A 19,626-nucleotide genomic window follows, 5' to 3' on the forward strand; every position below is an offset into this window, starting at 1 on the left:
CAGGGTCTGGGGGCTGCCCGGCAAACCGTGAAGCCGGTAGCGCTCGGGCAGCCCTTTCCGCGTGGCTGGGAGTGGGAGGGAGGAGGGGGCAGAGTTAGGGCGGGGAAGGGGCGGAGTTGGGGCTGGGGGTGGGTGGGAAAATGGGCGGGGCCAGGGCCCATGGAGGGTCCTCTTTTATTTGCTAGATATGGTAACCCTAGTAGTATCCCCAAACCCTGAGCCTCCTTTTGGCTGTAGAGGTTCTGCCAACTACTTTCCCTGGCTGTCCTACTGCCTGGCTCCGTGCCAGTCTTTAAAAGATACAGTACATATAACCTCTGCTGTCCTGAAAACAAAATCCAGCTACTCAAGTGGAATCTGTACAAAATTTCTAATCCTATTTTTCCAAAATAGGTTTCAATGCTTTGAAATAAATGGAGTGACATTTACCTTTTGCCAGATCTGAAGATGTCAGTTTTGCACAGCATGATTCACTTTGAATCTAGAGCCAGCCACTACTGATCCAGATCAAAGTTTCAAGGGCTTCACTCAAACCAAGGACATCACTTACTGAGCGGGAGGAGGAAACCTGCAAAAATAGGAGCCTGTCAGGAATGACTTTGAAGCAGTTCTCGAAGCTATACTTTACTTTCCCACTTCTTGCAGGAAGCTAGCACACGCTCAGGGACTTAGCTGTACACCGATGAGTTTTTAGGTTATCAGACACACAGTACTTACATGTGATCACTTAGGTTTCCAGGCAGTAGTTGAAACAAAATGGAACAGACTGAACAGCTGATGGCTGGCAGAGCTTTGGTATTCCCTGTTGCTGTAGCTATTTTGTGCCTTGCTCTCACTTCACAGTGGAGTCTGGGGTAGGAACTGAGAATCTAGTTACATTTTTGTGTGTGCACTGTTTCACAAGTACAGGTAATATGGAGGGAAATGAGAAGAGTATAGGATTTAGAAGAATCTTAACCCTCTTATTTTTCAATCAGATATGCAGTGAAGAGGGCTCTGCTCTAGAATTCATTTCTGAAGAAAACACTGACTTGTTCAACACTCGACAAATTATTTTTCAAAACATCTTTATTTTGTTCTGCTTTGCACAAATCCCCATGCACCGTAACATGGTACGTTCTAATCTAGGGTAGTCCCAGAAAGCCAGCAGGCAATGTCATCAGTTATCTGTTTTGTTTCCTTCAGATGCATATTCAGTCTCCTCCAATGAAAATGGAGGCAAGTCAGAATCGGTGGCCAACTTGCAGCCTCAGTCATCCCTTAACTCAATCCAGAGCTCTCCTGGGCCAAAGCGTTCAACCAACACACTGAAAAAATGGCTGACCAGTCCTGTGCGTCGGCTGAACAGTGGGAAGACTGAGAGTAACATCAAAAAACAGAAGAAAGTGCGAGATGGCAGGAAGAGCTTTGACCTTGGTTCACCGAAGCCTGGAGATGAGACCACTCCTCAAGGGGACAGTGCAGATGAGGTATGTATTAACAGTAATGCAGATGAGACTGTATCTTGGGCAGAGCATTCAGTGATGTCTGTCTGTCAATTCAGAATAAGGACTTGTCTACACGTACTCAGGAACAGCTGTTCCTGACTAACGGTTTGTACATACTCTTATTCTGGAATAATGGCTCCTTGTTCTTATTTACTTTCACTTTAAAAGTGTGCTAAATTAGGGGTGGGGCTGAGTGGGAGTGGTGGAGAACCTCCTTTTGTGCTTACAGGAAAACTACAGTGTGATTATGAAAGATCTAATATCACTTCAGAACAAGTAAAACAAAATTTATTTCTATTTGTGCCATAGATATGATCCTTCCATTTTGAAAATCTAGCATTAATTAGGGCTGAGACTTTCAAAACTATTGTACATCAGGATGTTTGGTGTTTGTTTCAATTTAATTGCTAAACAAGAATTCCAGATTAAGATGCACAGTAGTCATTCTTGAGCAATGATCAACAATTTATGCTGATATCTGTATTTTTAAACTGAGGGTTTTTTTCTATTAAAAGAAAACACTAACATTTCTTGCTGTTAAATATTTGTCTGTAGCAATAATGGCCACCATTTCCCTGTGTCACACTGACTAGAATTTGTTACTTCATGATCTATCCTGTCAGCAGCTCTAGTGTGACAGTTGAACAGAAAATGAAGGTCACACTATTTAAATGCATGGGGAGATAAGAAACTCAAAGCTTTACATTACCTTTTATTAATCTAAATTAGATGTGGCCTCTGTCAGGCAATAGAGTAAATAGGAAGATTTTAAGTGTCCCATTAACTATTTAATGGTTTTCAACTACTTGCTTTGGAAGAGTATATTGTCCCTGGCTGATCACTCAATAATAAAAAAATTTATTTACTATGACTTTCCTTTGTCATGGCAGCCAGACTTATCCATAATCCTCCCTGCCTCATATCTATGTTGATACAGCTATTGTATTAGAAATAAGCATAAAAGTAGCTAGGTAGGCTTTGAAGTGGTGTGTTCATATAACCAGCCTTTTTGTGTCTAATGATGATCTTGCTTTCAGAAGAGTAAGAAGGGTTGGGGAGAAGATGAGCCAGATGAAGAATCCCACACACCGCTTCCTCCTCCTATGAAGATTTTTGACAATGACCCTACGCAGGATGAGATGGTAGGACTTTGCTGCTAACCAGTTTGCTGGCTAGTTGTGTTCCCCCAAATGACTATGCTTTATTCATTTGACTACATTTTTAATAGTGAATAATTCTTCCAGTATACATAGGTCAGTCTGGTTACCATGGACAATTTTCTTGTGCTGCTGTTCAGAACCCTTCACTGAATAGCTTATAAGAAAATGGTGCCTGTTGAGCAATCCAACCTTGTAGTCTTTGCTTTGGTGCATAAGGACACTTCTTTGTTTTGTGTGTTCAGGATTTCTATAACTTTACTTGTATATTACATAAATTCCGTGTGTGTGTGTATGTATGTATTTTTTATATATATTTATATATATATATATATATATATATATATATATATATATATATATATAAAAGTGCCCTTGGTATCTGGCAATAGCAATGCATGTGCTGGTTGGTGACTGTTTTGGCCCCAGTGAATAGAGCAGACGTAGTATCAAATGCATGAGATCCAGTCAGTTTCCTTTCTGGGAGTCAGGGGACCTGGGCACTAATCCAAGTCCTGCCAGTGTCTTCCTGTGTGACCTCAGGTAAGTCACTTCACTTCTCTGTGCCCTAACTTTCCTATCTGTGAAATGGGGAGAAAGGTCCTTATGCACCATTCTAAACTGCTTTGGAACTTAGAAATGAAAAGTGCTATATAAGGCCAAAGTATTATTTGTTGGGTCTCTAGAGACAGCTGGGAGTACTCACTCCCCTGACCAAAAAAACAATGCCAACTTCTCTTGTTATGTACTGTAGCAACAACTTAGGTGCTCAAAGTCCTATAGGAATCTTTCGTTCTTACCCATGCTTGTGCATCGTGCTGGTAGGCTACTTGTCAATAGGCTTTTCTCTTCTATTGTGCTATCTGTATTTCTGCTACTACGGGCTCAGATTTCAAACTTGGGCATGTTAGACTAGCCATCTGGATTCTCAGGCACCCCGATTACTGTTGTTTAGGTGCCTGAATGTCCATTTAATCACCCAATGTGGATATTAAAGTGCCTGTGTTTTGGAAAGTGAGCTCTATGGCTTTTTGGGAAGTTTTACTTATTGCTAGTGCCGTTTAGCTGCCTGTGACTGAGAGGCTGCTGGAGGCATTCTGCTGTGATGAATGGCATAATGGTGTATAAAACGAATCCTTGGATTATTTCGGTTTGCTTTGAAGTGAGGGGAGACTTTAGCCTGTGAATTTGATCCATGGATCTGCTTTGTGTTCAGTTAATTGCCTTGGTTGTCTGTCTTGTCTACATATTTTATTTTTTTTCCTTGCTCTGTCAACTCCTACAAATCTGTTCTCTTGTTAGCTGCTTCCTTTCTTTTCTCGTGGCATCCATTTTTAACACTATATACTTCCCTCCCCTCCCCTCAAGATCCAGTTAGTTACTGTGTGCAAAGAGGCAAAAATGGGAGAGATCAGGAAGTCTTCCCCAAAATCTGCTGGTTCTGGGGAGGATTATGGCAGGTTAGGAGCTTCAGAAAGGGCAGTGAGCAGCAAATCCCTGCCAGCCAGCCAGTGCGTGGACCCATGGATCAGAGTGATACAGGGTGGATTCAGGGGCACTCCTCTCATCTGTCAGCTTCTGTTAAAACATTGGGTGGTGACAGCAAGACTGGCAGGCAGCAGCTGGGAGTCATGGACTCTTGACCTTATGTATTGCATGGACTGCTGGCTGTCTGGAGAAGGGATGTGGGGAGCAAGCTTTGGATCCATACCAGTATGGTATTAGTCTGATTCCTGGCTGGTTGCCTGTAGAATTTAGATTTTTGTTTTTAATCTGTCTCATGCCTCTGGTCACCCTTCTGATGCTTAACATGGCAGGAGATTTTAGTGTCTATGGTACATGCATGATCCTCTAACACTCAATGCTGAACTAATCAGTTTTTTTCTCCATATAGATAAACTTTACAGAGCCTTTTGGCATCCTGATTACTTCCCCCCTCTGACTTGCCTGACAAAGACGACTTTACTCTGCATTGAGGTCCTGTCTTTATGAGAGGAAGGATGGTCTGGTGGATAGAACGCTAATGTGGAACTTGGGAGACTTGGATTCAATTCCTTGCTCCTCCACAGACTTCTTGAGCAAATTGCTTAGTCTCTGTGCCTCCGCTGTCTATCTGTAAAATGAGAATAATAGTACTTCCCTATTAGAGCTGGCCACACTTTCTTAACGAATAGCAAACTTGCCAAATGCCACACTTTTCAGGGCATCACAACTAGTTGTAAAATCAATGAAGAGTTTGAGCCAAAAAATTGAGGGGGGTGGACGGGAAAAACTTCAGACGTGTCAAAGCAAAATGTATTGATATTTTTGAAACCAAGTATTCTCAAATTAACACTTCATTTAAAAATGCCGAATAAAATGTTTTATTCAATGAAACAATTTCTTTCCTTTTGGTTTTGGCAAGGAAAAATTCTTTAACTTTTTTGGTTTAAAAGGAACTGATTTTTGGTTTGGCTGGAGGAACAGTCAGTGATTAGCTCCATTCTGTTCCCTATCTAACTGGAATATTGTGAGTCTGCACATGTTGATTGTGAGGACCTTGACTACCAAAATAATGAGGAACACAGCTTGCATATGGGGAAATTCTAACACCACTTTAATTTGTCCCTATAAGCACCCATTGTAGTTAAAGAGAATCTAGTTTACCTTAATTTGAAGCTGGAAGACTTGTGCATTTTTTAATTTTTTTATTCCATATCAAGACTTTTTCTTATGAAACCATTTAAAAGTTCCAGTATTGGCACAAATTCCCCCTTCCCCCCCCCCCCCCCCCCCTTTGGATTCATGTCTCTACAGTGGTCTGAAGATATGTTTTTTGCATTTATACTGTTTTATAAGTGCTCAATATTAAGCATCTACATCACCATTGAGATATCTACATTGCTGACTTTTCACTAGTGTTGAGTGTTGAAATAAGTGGGAGCTACGGCGTTGAACATCTCCTGAAATTCAGGCCCACTTACTTAAGCACCTACATTTGAAAATGGTGGCTTAAACATTAGGGTTACCATACGTCCGGTTTTTCCCAGACATGTCCGGCTTTTCGGCAATCAAACCCCCATCCGGGGGGAATTGCCAAAAAGCCGAACATGTCCGGGAAAATGCCGGCCGGGCACTTCCCCTCCCGCGGCTGCTCTGCTCCTCCCCTGACTCTTTGGGTCTGTTTAAGAGCCGAGCTGCCAGAGCGCTATGGGCTTCAGGCAGCCCCCATGCCTCCGGACCATGCCCCGCTGGAGCTCGGGAGGGGAAGTGCCCGGCTGGGGGCGCAGGGTCCGGAGGCAAGGGGGCTGCCTGAAGCCCAAGCGCTACCGGCTTCACGGTTTGCCGGGCAGCCCCCAGACCCTGCGCCCCCAGCTGGGCGCTTCCCCTCCCGGGCTCCAGCTGCGCTGGGGAAGCACCGGCCGGGGGCGCAGGGTCTGGGGGCTGCCCGGCAAACCGTGAAGCCGGTAGCGCTTGGGCAGCCCTTTCCATGTGGGAGGGAGGAGGGGGCGGAGTTAGGGCGGGGTTGGGGTGGGGAAGGGGCGGAGTTGGGGTGGGAAATGGGTGGGGCCAGGATCCCATGGGGGCTCCTCTTTTTTATTTCAGTATGGTAACCCTATTAAACATCCAGCTATTTTCTCTCTTCAGAACCCTGCTTGTCAGTCTTTTTGCTAGAGATGCCTCTCCTCCTTCAATAGCTGCATGTAATCTTGAATAAGAATTTAAAGATTATTACATTCTGGTTCTGAAGCGAATTCCTCTATTGAATGATAAATTAACGTGATTATCTGTAACTTTGTTTTAATTAGAGCTGTTGATTAGATGCATCACTTGGGCGAAAGCAAAATTACAAAAGAGAATGGCAATATGTTCATTTTCTGAACTGCCTCAAGAAAAGTGAGTAGGGTGAGTCCCCTCTGCCCCCTTTCCCTGCTGCTGTATCATTCAACAGTAGTAAGCCCCCCCGTCAGTTTTCTGAACCCCCCCCCCCCCCCCACACACACACACAATAGTCTGTCTAATGAGATGGCCACATGCCTAATCTCCAATGTCACTTCTCCTGGGTCTCATTCACCAACACTTCTTAATCTCCAGTGTGCATTCATTAGAACTTGTAGTGACTTCATTGAAGCAATACCCGTCTTTCTTCCTCTTCTCCCCCCCCCCCCCAAAAGCTGCAACCCTTCACTAAGTGACTGAGGAGATAAATAAGCTTTTTATAATTCTAATGGGATAGACTGTAAAGGCAGTTGACTCTTTATAACTGGCTGCCATTAAATCATGCACAGAGCCTATTATCAAGGGGCACAGAGATGCAGTCAGCACTTGTCTTCAGTACAGGATAAATGTATTTTCAGATGAGCTAGTATAGATCTCTATCTGCCTGACTCTTCTCACGCAGGTGTTTGTCTTCAGGGTGCTGGAGGTTCATAGCACCTGTTGATTGTGCTCAATTGTGGGTGCTCATCACTATTGACAATTGGAGCACTTTTTTCAAAAGTGTAGATGCTAAATATGGATTTAGGTGCTGAATTTTGGGAACCCAAGTTCAACAATGTTAGGGTTTTAAGACAAAACCCTAAGCTAACACCTGTAGAGATGTTTCTTTGAACATAAGGGTGTGTTTGAAGCACTTTTTCCTTTCATAGGCCTGGTCCTGAGTACTAGCACCTTACAGGTATTCCTGTATCGGTATGCTGTACGGGCAAAGCACTCCTAGTGTGGACCTGGCTTATGCTGGCAAAGGTTACCCCCCTTTCTCCCCCTCCTCTTCTCTCCCCTCTCCCTCCCCCCTCCTGAGCAGAACAAGCTGTTGGTTCAGCTTTGCCAATATAACTAAATCTATGCTGGGGGCTTTTGCTGGCGGAGGTGATGCATAACCATTGAGAGTGGGGAGGGCCCACAATTTTAAAGTTTGGGGGGCACATGACTGCCCCATGTGTTGCCTATGTTCTAGACCAGAGGCTTTCAAACTGGGACATGTGGCAATGTTGGGGCATGGGGAGGCCTGGGCAGGGCCAGCTCTAGGATTTTTGCTGCCCCAAGCAAAAAAATTTTTGGCCGCACCCCCCCTTTTTTGTGCTCCCAGCCCTGCCCCAACTCCACCCCTTCCCCAAATCCCCAGTCCCACCTCCTCCCCCCGGCATGCTGCATTCCCCTCCCCCCATTGCTTCCTGTGGGCCCCCCCCGTGACCTCCTGCCCTAGCTCACCTCCGCTCTGCCTGCTCCCCCAGGCGCGCCACCACTCCGCTTCTCCCCCCCTCCCTCTCAGGCAAGGGAGGGTGGAGCAGCGGTGCATTCAGGTGAGCAGGCGGAGCAGAGGTGAGCTAGGGTGGGGGGCGCAAGAAGTAATGGGGGGGGTAGAGGAACTGCTCCCCGCTCCAGCTCACCTCCACTCCACCATCGCAGCGGCACGCTCAGGGGAGCAGGTGGAGCGGAGGCGAGCTCGGGCGGTGGGGGCAGTTTTTCCTCATGCCCCGGAGTCTGCACCTATGATGGCCAGCGCCAGAATGCTGCCTGTAGAAACGTGCCGCCCCAAGCACCTGCTTGTTTTGCTGGAGCTGGCCCTGGGCCTGGGGGGGGGGGGGCAGGCCCCGCAGGAGTGGGGGGGGGGGGGGGGGGGGGGGGGGGGACCCATTGCCTCAGTTTGCTGGCATAGCTATGTTGGTCAGGGATTGCATTTGTTCACATCCCTGACAGCTGTGCCTGCAGAACCCGTAGTATAGGCCTGGCCAGGGCCGGCTCCAGCATTTCTGCTGCCCCAAGTGCAAAAAAATAAAGCCGCAAGCGCGATCAGCAGCAGCAATTGGGGGGAGGGGGAAGGGGGAGCCGCAATAGGCGGTGGCAGTTTAGCAGCAGGTCCTTAGCTCCCAGAGGGAGTGAAACCTGCCGCCCCTCTCCCTTGGCTGCCTCAAGCACCTGCTTGTTAAACTGGTGCCTGGAGCCGGCCCTGGGCCTGGCCATAGTTTTAAAATAAAATAAAAAAACACTTTGCAACCCAAATGTTGTAGAAGGGTGCTAATGTATGAGAACCAGCAAGTGAAACTGACTAAATTCCTTGCCCAAGTTGTTGACTTTGCCTCAGTTTTTGGATGCCCAACACAAGACACCTGATGCCTGACTTAGGCCTTGGTTACACTTGCAAGTTACAGCGCTGTAAAGCCTCCGCCAGCGCTGTAACTCACTCCCCGTCCACACTGGCAGGGCACTTGCAGCACTGTATCTCCCTGGGTACACCGCTGCAGGTACTCCACATCTCCGAGAGGAATAACAGCTGCAGCGGAGTAGCTACGACTCACGGGTGTGAGTGTAAACGCTTGCAGCGCTGTACTAATCACCTTGTCAAGTGGCCAATCCTCTCCGGCTGCAGGAATGCGGAAGTGCTGGTTTCAAAACTCGTACTGCAGAGAAAAGCAAACAGTTTGCAGCTTGCTTTGAGTGAGTAAACAAATGAGCAGGGGGCCAGGAGTTCGGAACTTGCAAAATAGAGAGCTGACATGCTCTAAAAAGCTCGCTCGCGTGCGCTCTCTCTCTCTCTCTCCCTCCACACTCCCTGTCACAATCCACCCCACCACCTCCCGTTTTGAAAAGCATGTTGCAGCCACATGAATGCTGGGATAGCTGCCCATAATGCACCGCTCCCAACACAGCTGCAAATGTTACAAGTGTGGCCACATCACTGCGCTGGCAGCTGTCAGTGTGGACAGACTGCAGCGCTTTTCCCTACTCAGCTGTACGAAGACAGGTTTACCTCACAGCGCCGTACAGCTGCAAGTGTAGCCAAGGCCTTAGTTGTTTTCCCAAGGAGTGCTGGTCACATTAACTTCTTTAAAATGGCGTGGTTTTTTTAACCCGGTGTGCCTTCGCTTTCCCACTTGTAAAATCAAGGTGATCGTATTATCTACCATTGGGTAAGCAAGATCAGTTTGTAGTGTCTGTAAAACTATTGAGATCCTGGAAAGGAAGAAAATGAATTTTAAAGTGTTTATTCATTATAATCTACCTGTGACTTGCAACATGAGTAAGGAAACTTGCTTTTCTAAATTATAGGGTGACCATATATCCTGTTTTGGCTGGGATTGTCCCCCTTTTTTTTTTTTTTTAAAGCCTTGTCCTGGCTGTTGTCATTATTTTATTACAAAAGTGGGCATTTGTCCTGTTTGATCATGCCCACTTGATCAGGGACAAATGCCCACTTCTGCCCCCCCCCCCCAAAAGGGAGAGGGGTGCAGAGGAAAATGGGGAGGGAGGCAAGTGATAATGCCAGCCATATGCAGAGGAGGAGGGCTGGGCGAATGACTTGGGCCAGTCCTAGGGGGAGGCTCAGGCCAGTGGGTCAGGCCAGCCCTACAGTGTCCCATTTTCCTTTGGGAAATATGGTCGCCCTTTTAAACCTGTTTTTAGCAACTAATTTTTTAATCCTGCACAGAAATGCCACCAGAATTCCAGTGCTAATTCTGTGCTTTGCTAGTCTGGTGACAGTCAGCCACCTAACACCATGCATGTGATCCTCACGCGCCCATGTTCTTCCTGCTTGAGTCCCAAACATTACCTCGCTGATTGCTGGTTTGGTCACTTTCCTAACCCCTTCTCATCCTGCTAACCTGCTTTTCCTTTGCAAACTGGTGTCTTGCAGTCCTCCTCTTTGCTAGCTGCTCGTCAGAGCTCCTCTGATGTCCCAACTGCTGCGGATCTTGTCAGTGCAATAGAAAAGTTGGTCAAAAGTAAGCTGGTAAGTGTAGTGTCTTGGAAATTCTCTACAGAATAGGCATAACTTGTATCTGTAGCATGAGTTTGACAGTCTGCCTTATTTCCTTGTTGCTTTGCACCTGCTGCATTTTTATTAACCTTTAGATTCTCCAATTCAGTGTAGAAGTTCTAATAGCTGTTACTCCACAACTAAAATTAAATGCAGTTGCAAGCTTCTGTGCAGATGTTGCACCGAAGTCAGTTAAATTTTCAAAGCATGGTATAGCCTTTGAACTGTATGATACTGGTGAATTTCATATATTTGTGTCTAAGAGCCATTCCTCAGAACAGACATAAACATTTGGATTATATTAAAGGCAAGGCCTTATTTATCATATGGTAACTTTTTTTTTTTTACCATGAGAGTTTAGCTATGAAATAGCTGTCCGTTATTGCTTGACCTAAGTGTGTATCTCTGAAAATTTTAATGAATTTACATTCCTACTAAATAGCAAAATTGTTTAACCTCTTAATGTATAGTAGTTGTGATTAACCTTATTGAAATTAAAGCACCACCTGTGTCACTTTCTCTTCTGCTATTTAAAAAAAAACAAATTTTTTTTTGTTCTGATCTTAACCATGGTGAAAGCCCTATAGACTAAAGCCAGAGGACTTATTCTAGATTTTACTGTAATGCATTTGCAATTTACAATCTTCTTTCTATTGGGCAGTTGCTTATAGTGTGGAAGGGATGATTCTGGCTTCCTTTAATTGTTCCTTGAAACAATCCTCTATAGGGTAAAACATCCCTGGGCCTGTAAACTTGGGCAAATGCTACAGCTTAAACAAGTTTTGCTCAATGAAAGTCAGAGTTGAGGGAGACCTAATGCTGAGCCTGTGAAGGTTCATTTTCTTGCACTCATTTTCAGGGTGAGGAGAATAATAAAACAAGCGGGGCTGGAATTCCTATGAATCTGTGGAACCAGCTTTATCTGGCAAAGTGATTCCGCCATAGAAGTAGTAATTTGGTTTCAGTGCTTTCTCAGTCTGAGACTTCAGCGCACAGAGATAGTATCTGGTTGGGGAAAGTATTGTCCTCACGGTTGTATGCTCTTGGATGAGAGCGAAGTTGAGCATTTGAAGGAAACAGGTATTTCAGAATGAAATAGGCTTGTTGTGACTGGAGAAGCAGGACACTAGAAAAGAAGAGTAACTTCTAGCAATTTCACAGCTACCAGAAAGGTTTAAATTAGAGTGAGACTGATAAACAAACATAAAAAGTGCATATTAAGTCTGTTAGAGGTTTTCATAGCAGGATATCTATTCTCCCTTCCCTCTTCTCTTCCCTCCTCCTCCTCTCCCTCCCCCCCCCCCCCCCCCAGTGCACTCAGTAATATTTAATGGGTTTCAGACCAATGTCTCCGTTTTTTGTATGTTACTTTACTGGAAGGTATCTTCATTTAATCTTCCACAGAACAACATTCTAAATGCTTGTAGCCTAATTCTATCACATTTTGGAAGGCCATGGGATTTTTCTCTTTGCAGATTGTTCTGAATAATTTTGAGATGCTTATTTTAGCATAAACAACACTTTTCATCCTGTGCTTAATGGTGTATGCTTTCTGCTGTGCTGCAGTGAATCAGACTATAGGTTTCAGGTTCTTTTCTATATCCACTTGAAATATAACCAAACCTCTGAGGCGGGGCAGTGGGGGACATAACCACTGCCCCATTAGTCTGTTTTCGGTTTCCACTACTCACGATTGCTGAGGCGACTATTGCAACAGAAGGTAACTCTAGCTTTGTAGATCAAGGATAACATTTGTTCTATAATGCTTTGGTTTTTAGACCCTAGAAGGAGGAACTTATCGAGGAAGCTTAAAAGATGGCTCTGGGTGTTTAAATGAAGGGATGACGCCTTCAACTCCCCCAAGAAACCTTGAAGAGGAACAAAAAGCCAAAGCAATGAGAGGCAGGATGTAAGTTATCTAGCTGCTTTTTATTTCCCTCATGCACCCTATAGAAGTGTGCACAGCTATAAATTAGACACTGCTCTGGCAAAGAATGCACAGGACTGGTACTCTGAAGGCTGGATTTCTATTCTCTATGCTCGTCTGGTTTTCTCAGTCTATTTAAAAAAAAATATATTAGAGATCAATGCCTTTTTTCTGTACTGCGGGGAAGAGGGGGAAATGGTGCATCTTTATTGTAGAATAGCTAAAGTTACCAGTAAGAACCATTCTCAATCCTGCTGTAAAATCCTAGTGGAGACAAGGCTCTGTAGCTTAACTGAAAGGTAAACTAGGGGTGGTGACTGCTGGGGCAGGGCAGTAAAGTATTAACCTCACTCAGCCACTTCAGGTACCTTGTCTCCACTAGGATTTTACAGCGAGATAACTATTGCACAGTAATTAATCTCATGAGAAGGGGAATCCCCTTTTTTTTAGCATTACAAAATAAGGCTTTGATGTCAAAGCTCCATATACATGCTGAGGGGGTGGTGGCTCGTTTAGATAGATCTTCATTTTTATCTATACAGTACCAGAAATGTGGTGTTTTACAGACAAGAGAACACTCCTGCCCTGACAGTGCTTATCTAAATTAAGGCATGCCTTACAGTAGGTTTATCAGGAGGCAAGGATATGAGAGACCGTGAGGGTTGGGGAAGGGAAGTCAAGGGTTATAACAATAAGATCATGTGGCTGCTTTGATTATGAAACTTTGCAGTGTGTGCACTATTAACATAGTTCTTTAGCTTTTCCCCTCAAAGTCTAGGATGCATAGGCCTCATGGAAGTGTTTAAGGAGTGAGTCAGTGGAGGAATAGCAGACTGGTTTGGGAAAGGTTCTAGGCATGGAAAGGAAACCAGACAGGGGGAAGATGTAGTTGAGAGGGGCTAGCAGGAGCAAAGTGGCATAGGGCTTTGAAAGCTGGTATAAGTCCCTTGAATTTGATGCAGAAGCCAGAGAAGCAATTTGGTGAGGAGCTTGATGTATTCATCATAGATGAAGTGTGATTCTTTTTTTTATAATGTATTTTTGAATGGATGAGAGAGGCAGGTTAGAGGAGATCAGCACCCAGCTTTACCTGTAGAGAACTCCTCTGAGAGAGAAACTCTTATCTGTCTCCTAAGATTGCCCCAATATTGCACATACTTGGTTTCAGTATCGGTCTGATTAATGAATTGCTAGTTTACCATTGCAAGCTTCTTAGCCTTTCACTACAGAGACACTTGCCATTGTGTACATATCTATACACGTGGCCTTTTGAAATGCAGAAAGAGCTTTGGCAGCTGTGCACTACATATCTTTTTGTGTCTGTTTTTCAGGCCAAATAATTCCCCTTACTCCAGAATGTTTAGAAACAGCTGCGAGTGGCTTTCAGGATCAGTCCGCTTCTCTCTCCTTCAGCTACTTAGTTTCTGTGGTCTGTATCTGGTGCCACTTGATTTCTTGTTTTTAATAACTTACTAAGGAGCTCAAATCAGAGCTCAAATTATGACCCCTATTTCCCAGTAAACAAACAATAGATGACTTGCAAAATCCTATCCATAGGTGGTAATCTCCTGTGTACACATGCATGTGTGCTTTCACCTTTAATCTCTGTGCCGAGAGCCTCTTGTGACAGGTTCCCCTTGGGGCACCATGTAGAACTGGGGTACCACTGAGCCCCCGACCCACCAGCCTTGGCTCCCTTTTACACTGCACTGCTGTGACAAGCTACAAAGCCTTCCAGCCTACGAATACCTATAGGTAGGGACACACCCAGCTGCAGTTACAAGCAGACTCTCTGTCCAGCCCCTGCATGGGAAAGCTACTTCCAGCTCCTTAGGCACGTTATACTGTCTTGTGCTGCACAGGGAACTGTACAGTGTAAGCTCATAAAACTACCTCCTCTCCATATTGTGGAGAGGAATATGCAATAGCCTTTTGCCCCGAGTTATGATTCTCCCACACTGGTTTAGATAAAGCAAAAATAAGTTTAACTATAAAAGATTTTAAATGAATATCTTTTATAGCAAACAGATCAAAGCAGATTACCTAGCAAATAAAAATATGCAAACTAAACTTTATATCCGATCTAAGTATATATTAATAGCAGATTCTCACCCTAAGGGTACGTCTATACCCAGCCGCTAGTTCGGCAGCTGGCAATCGAACTTCTGGGTTCGACTTATCGCGTCTTGTCTGGACGCGATAAGTCGAACCCGGAAGTGCTCGCCGTCGACTGCGGTACTCCAGCTAGACGAGAGGAGTACCACGGAGTCGATGGGGGAGCCTGCCTGCCGCGTGTGGACCGAGGTAAGATCGAACTAAGGTACTTCGAACTTCAGCTACGTTATTCACGTAGCTGAAGTTGCGTACCTTAGTTCGAATTGGGGGGTTAGTGTAGACCAAGCCTAAGAGAGGATACAAGCAGGCTGCAGATTCTTAAGGGGCAAGCTGCACTTACTTTCTATCTAGATCACAGGGGATTCCAAACTGTAAAGTATCTTGTCTAGTGGGTGTTACCCAGGTGTAACTACATTTGAAATACAGATACATAGTCAATATTCATAACTTCAGATACAAAAATGATACATGCATACAAATAGGAGAATCATTCAGCAAATCATAACCTCTTCAATGACCTTGCACCTGACTTACTTTGCATAAAATACTTTCTCAATGTTCCCTTTAAGTTTTTACATCCTATGTGAGGAATGAATTTTATGTGCACCAATATGGAGGTGATATGTGGCAGGGGTGGGGCTGAGGGGTTTGGCATGTGTGTGGAGGGGAGGGTTGCTCAGGGCTGGAGCAGAGGGTTAGGATGCAGGGAGTGTGGGCTCAGGGGTGGGGCTGAGGGGTTCAGGGTATGGGAGGGGGCAGAGGGTTGGAGTGTGGGAGGGGTGAGGGCGTGGGGCTGGGGCTGCACCTGGGGATGAGGGGTTTGGGGTGCAAGCTGCCCCAGGGCTGTGACTGGGGGAGGGGGGGAGAGAGGATGGATGGACGGACACACACAACGCCCTCTCACTGCAGCAGCTACAGGACCAGGGAAGAGGCGCCTCTCTCTGCCAGCAGCAGCTCCAAAACCCCTATTCCTTAGAATTCGCTACCCCTGGACCACTAAGGTACCAAATTCTGCTGGGCAAGAAAAGGCCATCCTTACATGGCGGTAACTGTTCCTGGTGGAAAAATGTGGCAGCAGCTCCAAAGGAGAGGCACCTCTCTCTGCCAGCAGTCGTTCATGCCCCAATTTGCTCCTCTCTCCTCTCCAGGCCCCTGTGGCTGCGTGCCTGCACAGCCCTCTATAGTCTGCTGTGCAGCTTAGAGGGAACTTAGCTTATAATGTCCTAATAATATCACTGAAGAATAGGGGGTGCCGTGTCACACCCCTATTCCAGCAGATATTGCTAAAGTATTTCTACCAGATTAAAGGGATATTTTCTGATTGCTGTGATATACCTGTGAGTAAATTTGAGGACGTTGTCAATATATACAAATACTTGTTTATTTTTAAAGTGAGGAAACAGTCCATATCCACTTGACAGTCCCCCACACTCCCTCCAATACCATATAGAAGAAAATATCTTCTATAACAGAAAAATGCATGTAATATGCCTGTATTCCCCACAATTACATCATTGTAAATGACTTCATTTTTGCTAACTTACGGTAAACACAAGTAAGGAAACTTGTTCTCTGGCAGTGTCCCTCTTTTAGATTTAAAAAAAATTACATGTGTCATACGTGATAAAACAATGGATATAAAAATATCAAGTGACATTCAACACAAATGTCTGTTTCAAATGATGGGGCAAGGGGGAAGCCATGTGGTCTTCTATAGTGTTGAGTGAATGTACCATGTAGATGCTGAACTAAGCTCCTGAAGCAAGAATACATGTACCTTTTGCTTTGTATCTGTGTTGGCAAAACTGATCCTGCACCTTTGTTCATTAGAGGTTGCTACAATTCATCCTGAAGGATGCTTAAATTCTAGCCCTCAGACCTATGAACACTGCAGCACTGGCACCATTGGTGTTTGATTCTGATCTGGACACTTAAAGCCAAATTCTGCCTCATATTAATGGATATAAGTGTAGATGGAGAGAAGTGTTCTTGAGAGAACAGGGAGCAATTCTTCCCTCAACACCCAGAATTCCTAGATAGCAACAGGACAGGAGTCCTACCTAGTGATAAGTGCAGGGATTCCCTCTCAGTTAGTAAATCTGTTGGTATATCCATGCTAAAGGAGGTGTAGCATATTCCTTGCAGGGACATGTAGGTCAGCCAGGGGAACAGCAGCATAGGGCATATGCTTGCCCAGGGATACGTGCTGCTGCTTTGTAAAGGAGCAACAGTTTGCCCAGCATGTATTTATTACATGTGTATGGAACTTAGCAGCGTGGTTCTTGGAACACATGAACAGCTGGCATTTCCACTGCCACTTCATAGCTCCTGCCCAAAAGGGCTGGATTTTGCTATTTAAATAAACAAGGAGCGGCATGACCTCTTCATGCAGAGGGTCTACAGAAAAGTTCCCCTCTGCTTTCCCTAACCAAGACGAATGAGTGCTACCAACACTGCCATCACACTGTGACAACATCCCTATGTCTCACAGGTGTTCCGTACCTCTCACATCGCTATGGTATTGTCTTCATGTTTCATCTTAGTTCATGATGTTTTTGGAGGCAGGGGAGTTTTTTTCCATGTGAAATGGCACATGGTGGCATCATTGCTGTTTCATCTCAGTAGTTTGTCTGTAGAGTGTTTTAATCTTGCAGGATACCAACAGCTGTTCTGTTATGAGACGTGAGCTCAGAATGCCTTCACCCACCTGTTAAGTCTGGCTCACAGGATCACTTCAGTTAGCGCTTAGTCTTATCAAATAATTTTGGGGTTTTTACCAATCACCAAACATGTCTTTTATCTTCAGAATTCTTGCTAGCCCATGTGCTCTCCGTTTCCGCTTCAGAATGCCTATCCCTAGACCCCTTTTCTGTATCAGTCTTTACCAGGGCTTCCATAAAGCACAGTCTCTACAGAGCTGTCATTCCAAGAGGGTCACTGTTGATTGATGTATACAGTGTGACACCAGGCATGAAAGCATTCCTCTACCTTGTTACTCATTATTGAATTTTGAGCTTGAATGGAATTTCGTTCATAGTGCTAAATAACTTTCTCTCTGTAATTGAGAGGGAGACTGTCTATAGTAAGACAGGTATAACTCTTGAAATTGTCATGTAGAGAAAACCCTATGCAACTAATCAGTTTGACTGATACATGTTTGTGTGCATTGAAGCTTCCTTAGATGACGGTTATCCAGGATTACTGGCTTTGAAAGAAGCATAAAGCCTTTGACTGCCACACCTGCATTATTTACTATAAGAGATCAGTCCTTTGGAAAGGAAATGGGATTCATTCTCCTAGCATTGAGTCTCAAGAAATGAAAATTAGACCATTTCCTTTAAGCCTATGCAAAGCCAGAATAAATGAACTTTACTAATGGGAGGGCTCTCTAGGGGATAGGGGGAACAAAATACTCATCTGTCACAAGGCTTTAAAGTACTTGAACAGAGATTCCATGGCTACTGCTGTGTCTCTTCTATGCACCCTCTCTCATATGTGGAGTTGAGGTTCTTTGGGCAAGGGTCTAGTTCTTTGGGTGGTGCACATATCTTAAATGTGAATGCAACCAGCATTCTGGAGCTGGGAAGGTGTTTTTTTGTGTTGGTGTACACACCCCATCTCTCATTGCCCTTCCTGAGGCTATATAAGGGCAGCACCACCCAGTCCCCTTCAATTCCTTCTCACTGCCCATGGCCTGAGCTGGAGCTACCTGTGAAGTTTCCTCTTCTCCCCCCCCCCCACCACTTTTTTTTTCTACAGTTGGCCCTCTACCTTCCTTATAGTTAGCCATTGGTTCCCAGTAGACTGATCCGTGGGGCTGCCAGTGAGTGCTCAGCACTCACTATCTTTATTTATTTTTTCCTGTGGATGCTTCATCCCTGGAGTCTGCACCTATGGTTCTCCTCACCTGAAAACCTGATGATGCCATATTCCTCTTCTCTGGTCCCCGAGGACTTTAGGCTCTCAAGATCTGCTGAGGAGAATGGTGGCAGATTTAAGCATAGAAGTCGAGCTTGTACAAGAGAAACACTCACAAGCTTGTATTCATTCTCCAGGTGTCTGCCTTCTCAATTAATGACACTCTTCTAGAGCTAGCAAAGACTTTATGGAACATGCCAGCCTTTTTAGCTCTCACAGCTGAGCTCACAGACAAACATTATCATGTCCTGTTGCAAGACTTTGCATGCTTTTTCTTCTCTTCCTGCTCCAAATTCCTTGGTGGTTACAGCTGCCAATGAGAGAGCGTGTCCAGGAAGACTTAAATCAACCCCCAGTGAAAAAGGGCCAAATTGTTTGGGAGAAAAATGTATTCCACATCCTCTCTCCAGATGCATGTAGCAAACCAGCAGATGCTGTTAGTGAAATACAGCTTTGTTAACAGGGAGGGATGCGATGTCTGGGTTTACTGTCCTTCTGGAGGATGCACAGGAGGAGTTCAGGGCATTACTTGAAGGCTGCATCATAGGCAAAACATCCCTCCAGTCTGTATTTGATGCAGTGGACACTTTTTAGGATGATGATGGCCTCTGAAATAGCAGTGAGGAAAGCCTTGTGGTTGCATAACTTGAACATAGCCCCAGACACTCAGCAAACTATAGAGAATATCAAATTTTGATGGATTTTTTTTGTCTGTCTTTTCAGAGAAGACCAATGAGACTTTACATTCATTTAAGGACTCTCTGGGTACCCTTTGGCTCCTTGGGGATCTATGCCCAAGCACCCAAGAGGTGTCAATACAGATCACATCAACAGCAGTATCAACGCCAGTGTTTATAGGCAGTACCCATCAAGTTAGAATGAGTTTTCAAGATGGAAGTGCACATCACAGAAGAGAAGACCCTCAAACCAGTCATTCTTGGGGGTAGCAGCCTATTTGACTTCTTCCTTGAGGACAGCAATACTGTAATCGGGAATCTGCCTATGATTTTCCCCTCCCTCCATGTGGGGACAGATTGTCTCACTTCCTCAATGCTTGGGAAGCTATAACAATGGATGACTGCTGAGACTAGGATATTCTATCAAGCTTCTGTCCAATCACCCTTCCTACCCTGTCTCTTCAGGGACCATTCTCATGAGTCAATGCTCTGTCAAGAAGTTCAGATTCTGCTCTCTGGGCTAAAGAAGTTGTTCCCCATCCACATCAGGGAAAGGGGTTTTACTCATATTTTCTTATCTCCTCCTCCCCTCCCCCCCCCCCCCCCC

General features: G+C 45.0%; 1 protein-coding gene across 11 annotated transcripts in view; it reads left to right on the top strand.

The window, feature by feature from the left end:
* KALRN (kalirin RhoGEF kinase) overlaps nucleotides 1-19,626 on the top strand; it is a 739,094-nt gene that overhangs the window by 648,411 nt on the left and 71,057 nt on the right. For 5 of the 11 annotated variants that reach the window (XM_034786199.1, XM_034786196.1, XM_034786192.1 and 2 more), the window contains 4 exons: nucleotides 1,186-1,469; nucleotides 2,525-2,629; nucleotides 10,260-10,355; nucleotides 12,161-12,291. In XM_034786199.1, the coding sequence (XP_034642090.1) occupies nucleotides 1,186-1,469; nucleotides 2,525-2,629; nucleotides 10,260-10,355; nucleotides 12,161-12,291 (616 nt within the window). The remainder of the gene's footprint in view (nucleotides 1-1,185; nucleotides 1,470-2,524; nucleotides 2,630-10,259; nucleotides 10,356-12,160; nucleotides 12,292-19,626) is intronic. The other 6 variants (XM_034786193.1, XM_034786200.1, XM_034786198.1 and 3 more) reach the window with 3 other exon arrangements.

The sequence above is a fragment of the Trachemys scripta genome, chromosome 11, assembly GCF_013100865.1.
Source record: "Trachemys scripta elegans isolate TJP31775 chromosome 11, CAS_Tse_1.0, whole genome shotgun sequence".
Classification (NCBI taxonomy): domain Eukaryota; kingdom Metazoa; phylum Chordata; order Testudines; family Emydidae; genus Trachemys; species Trachemys scripta.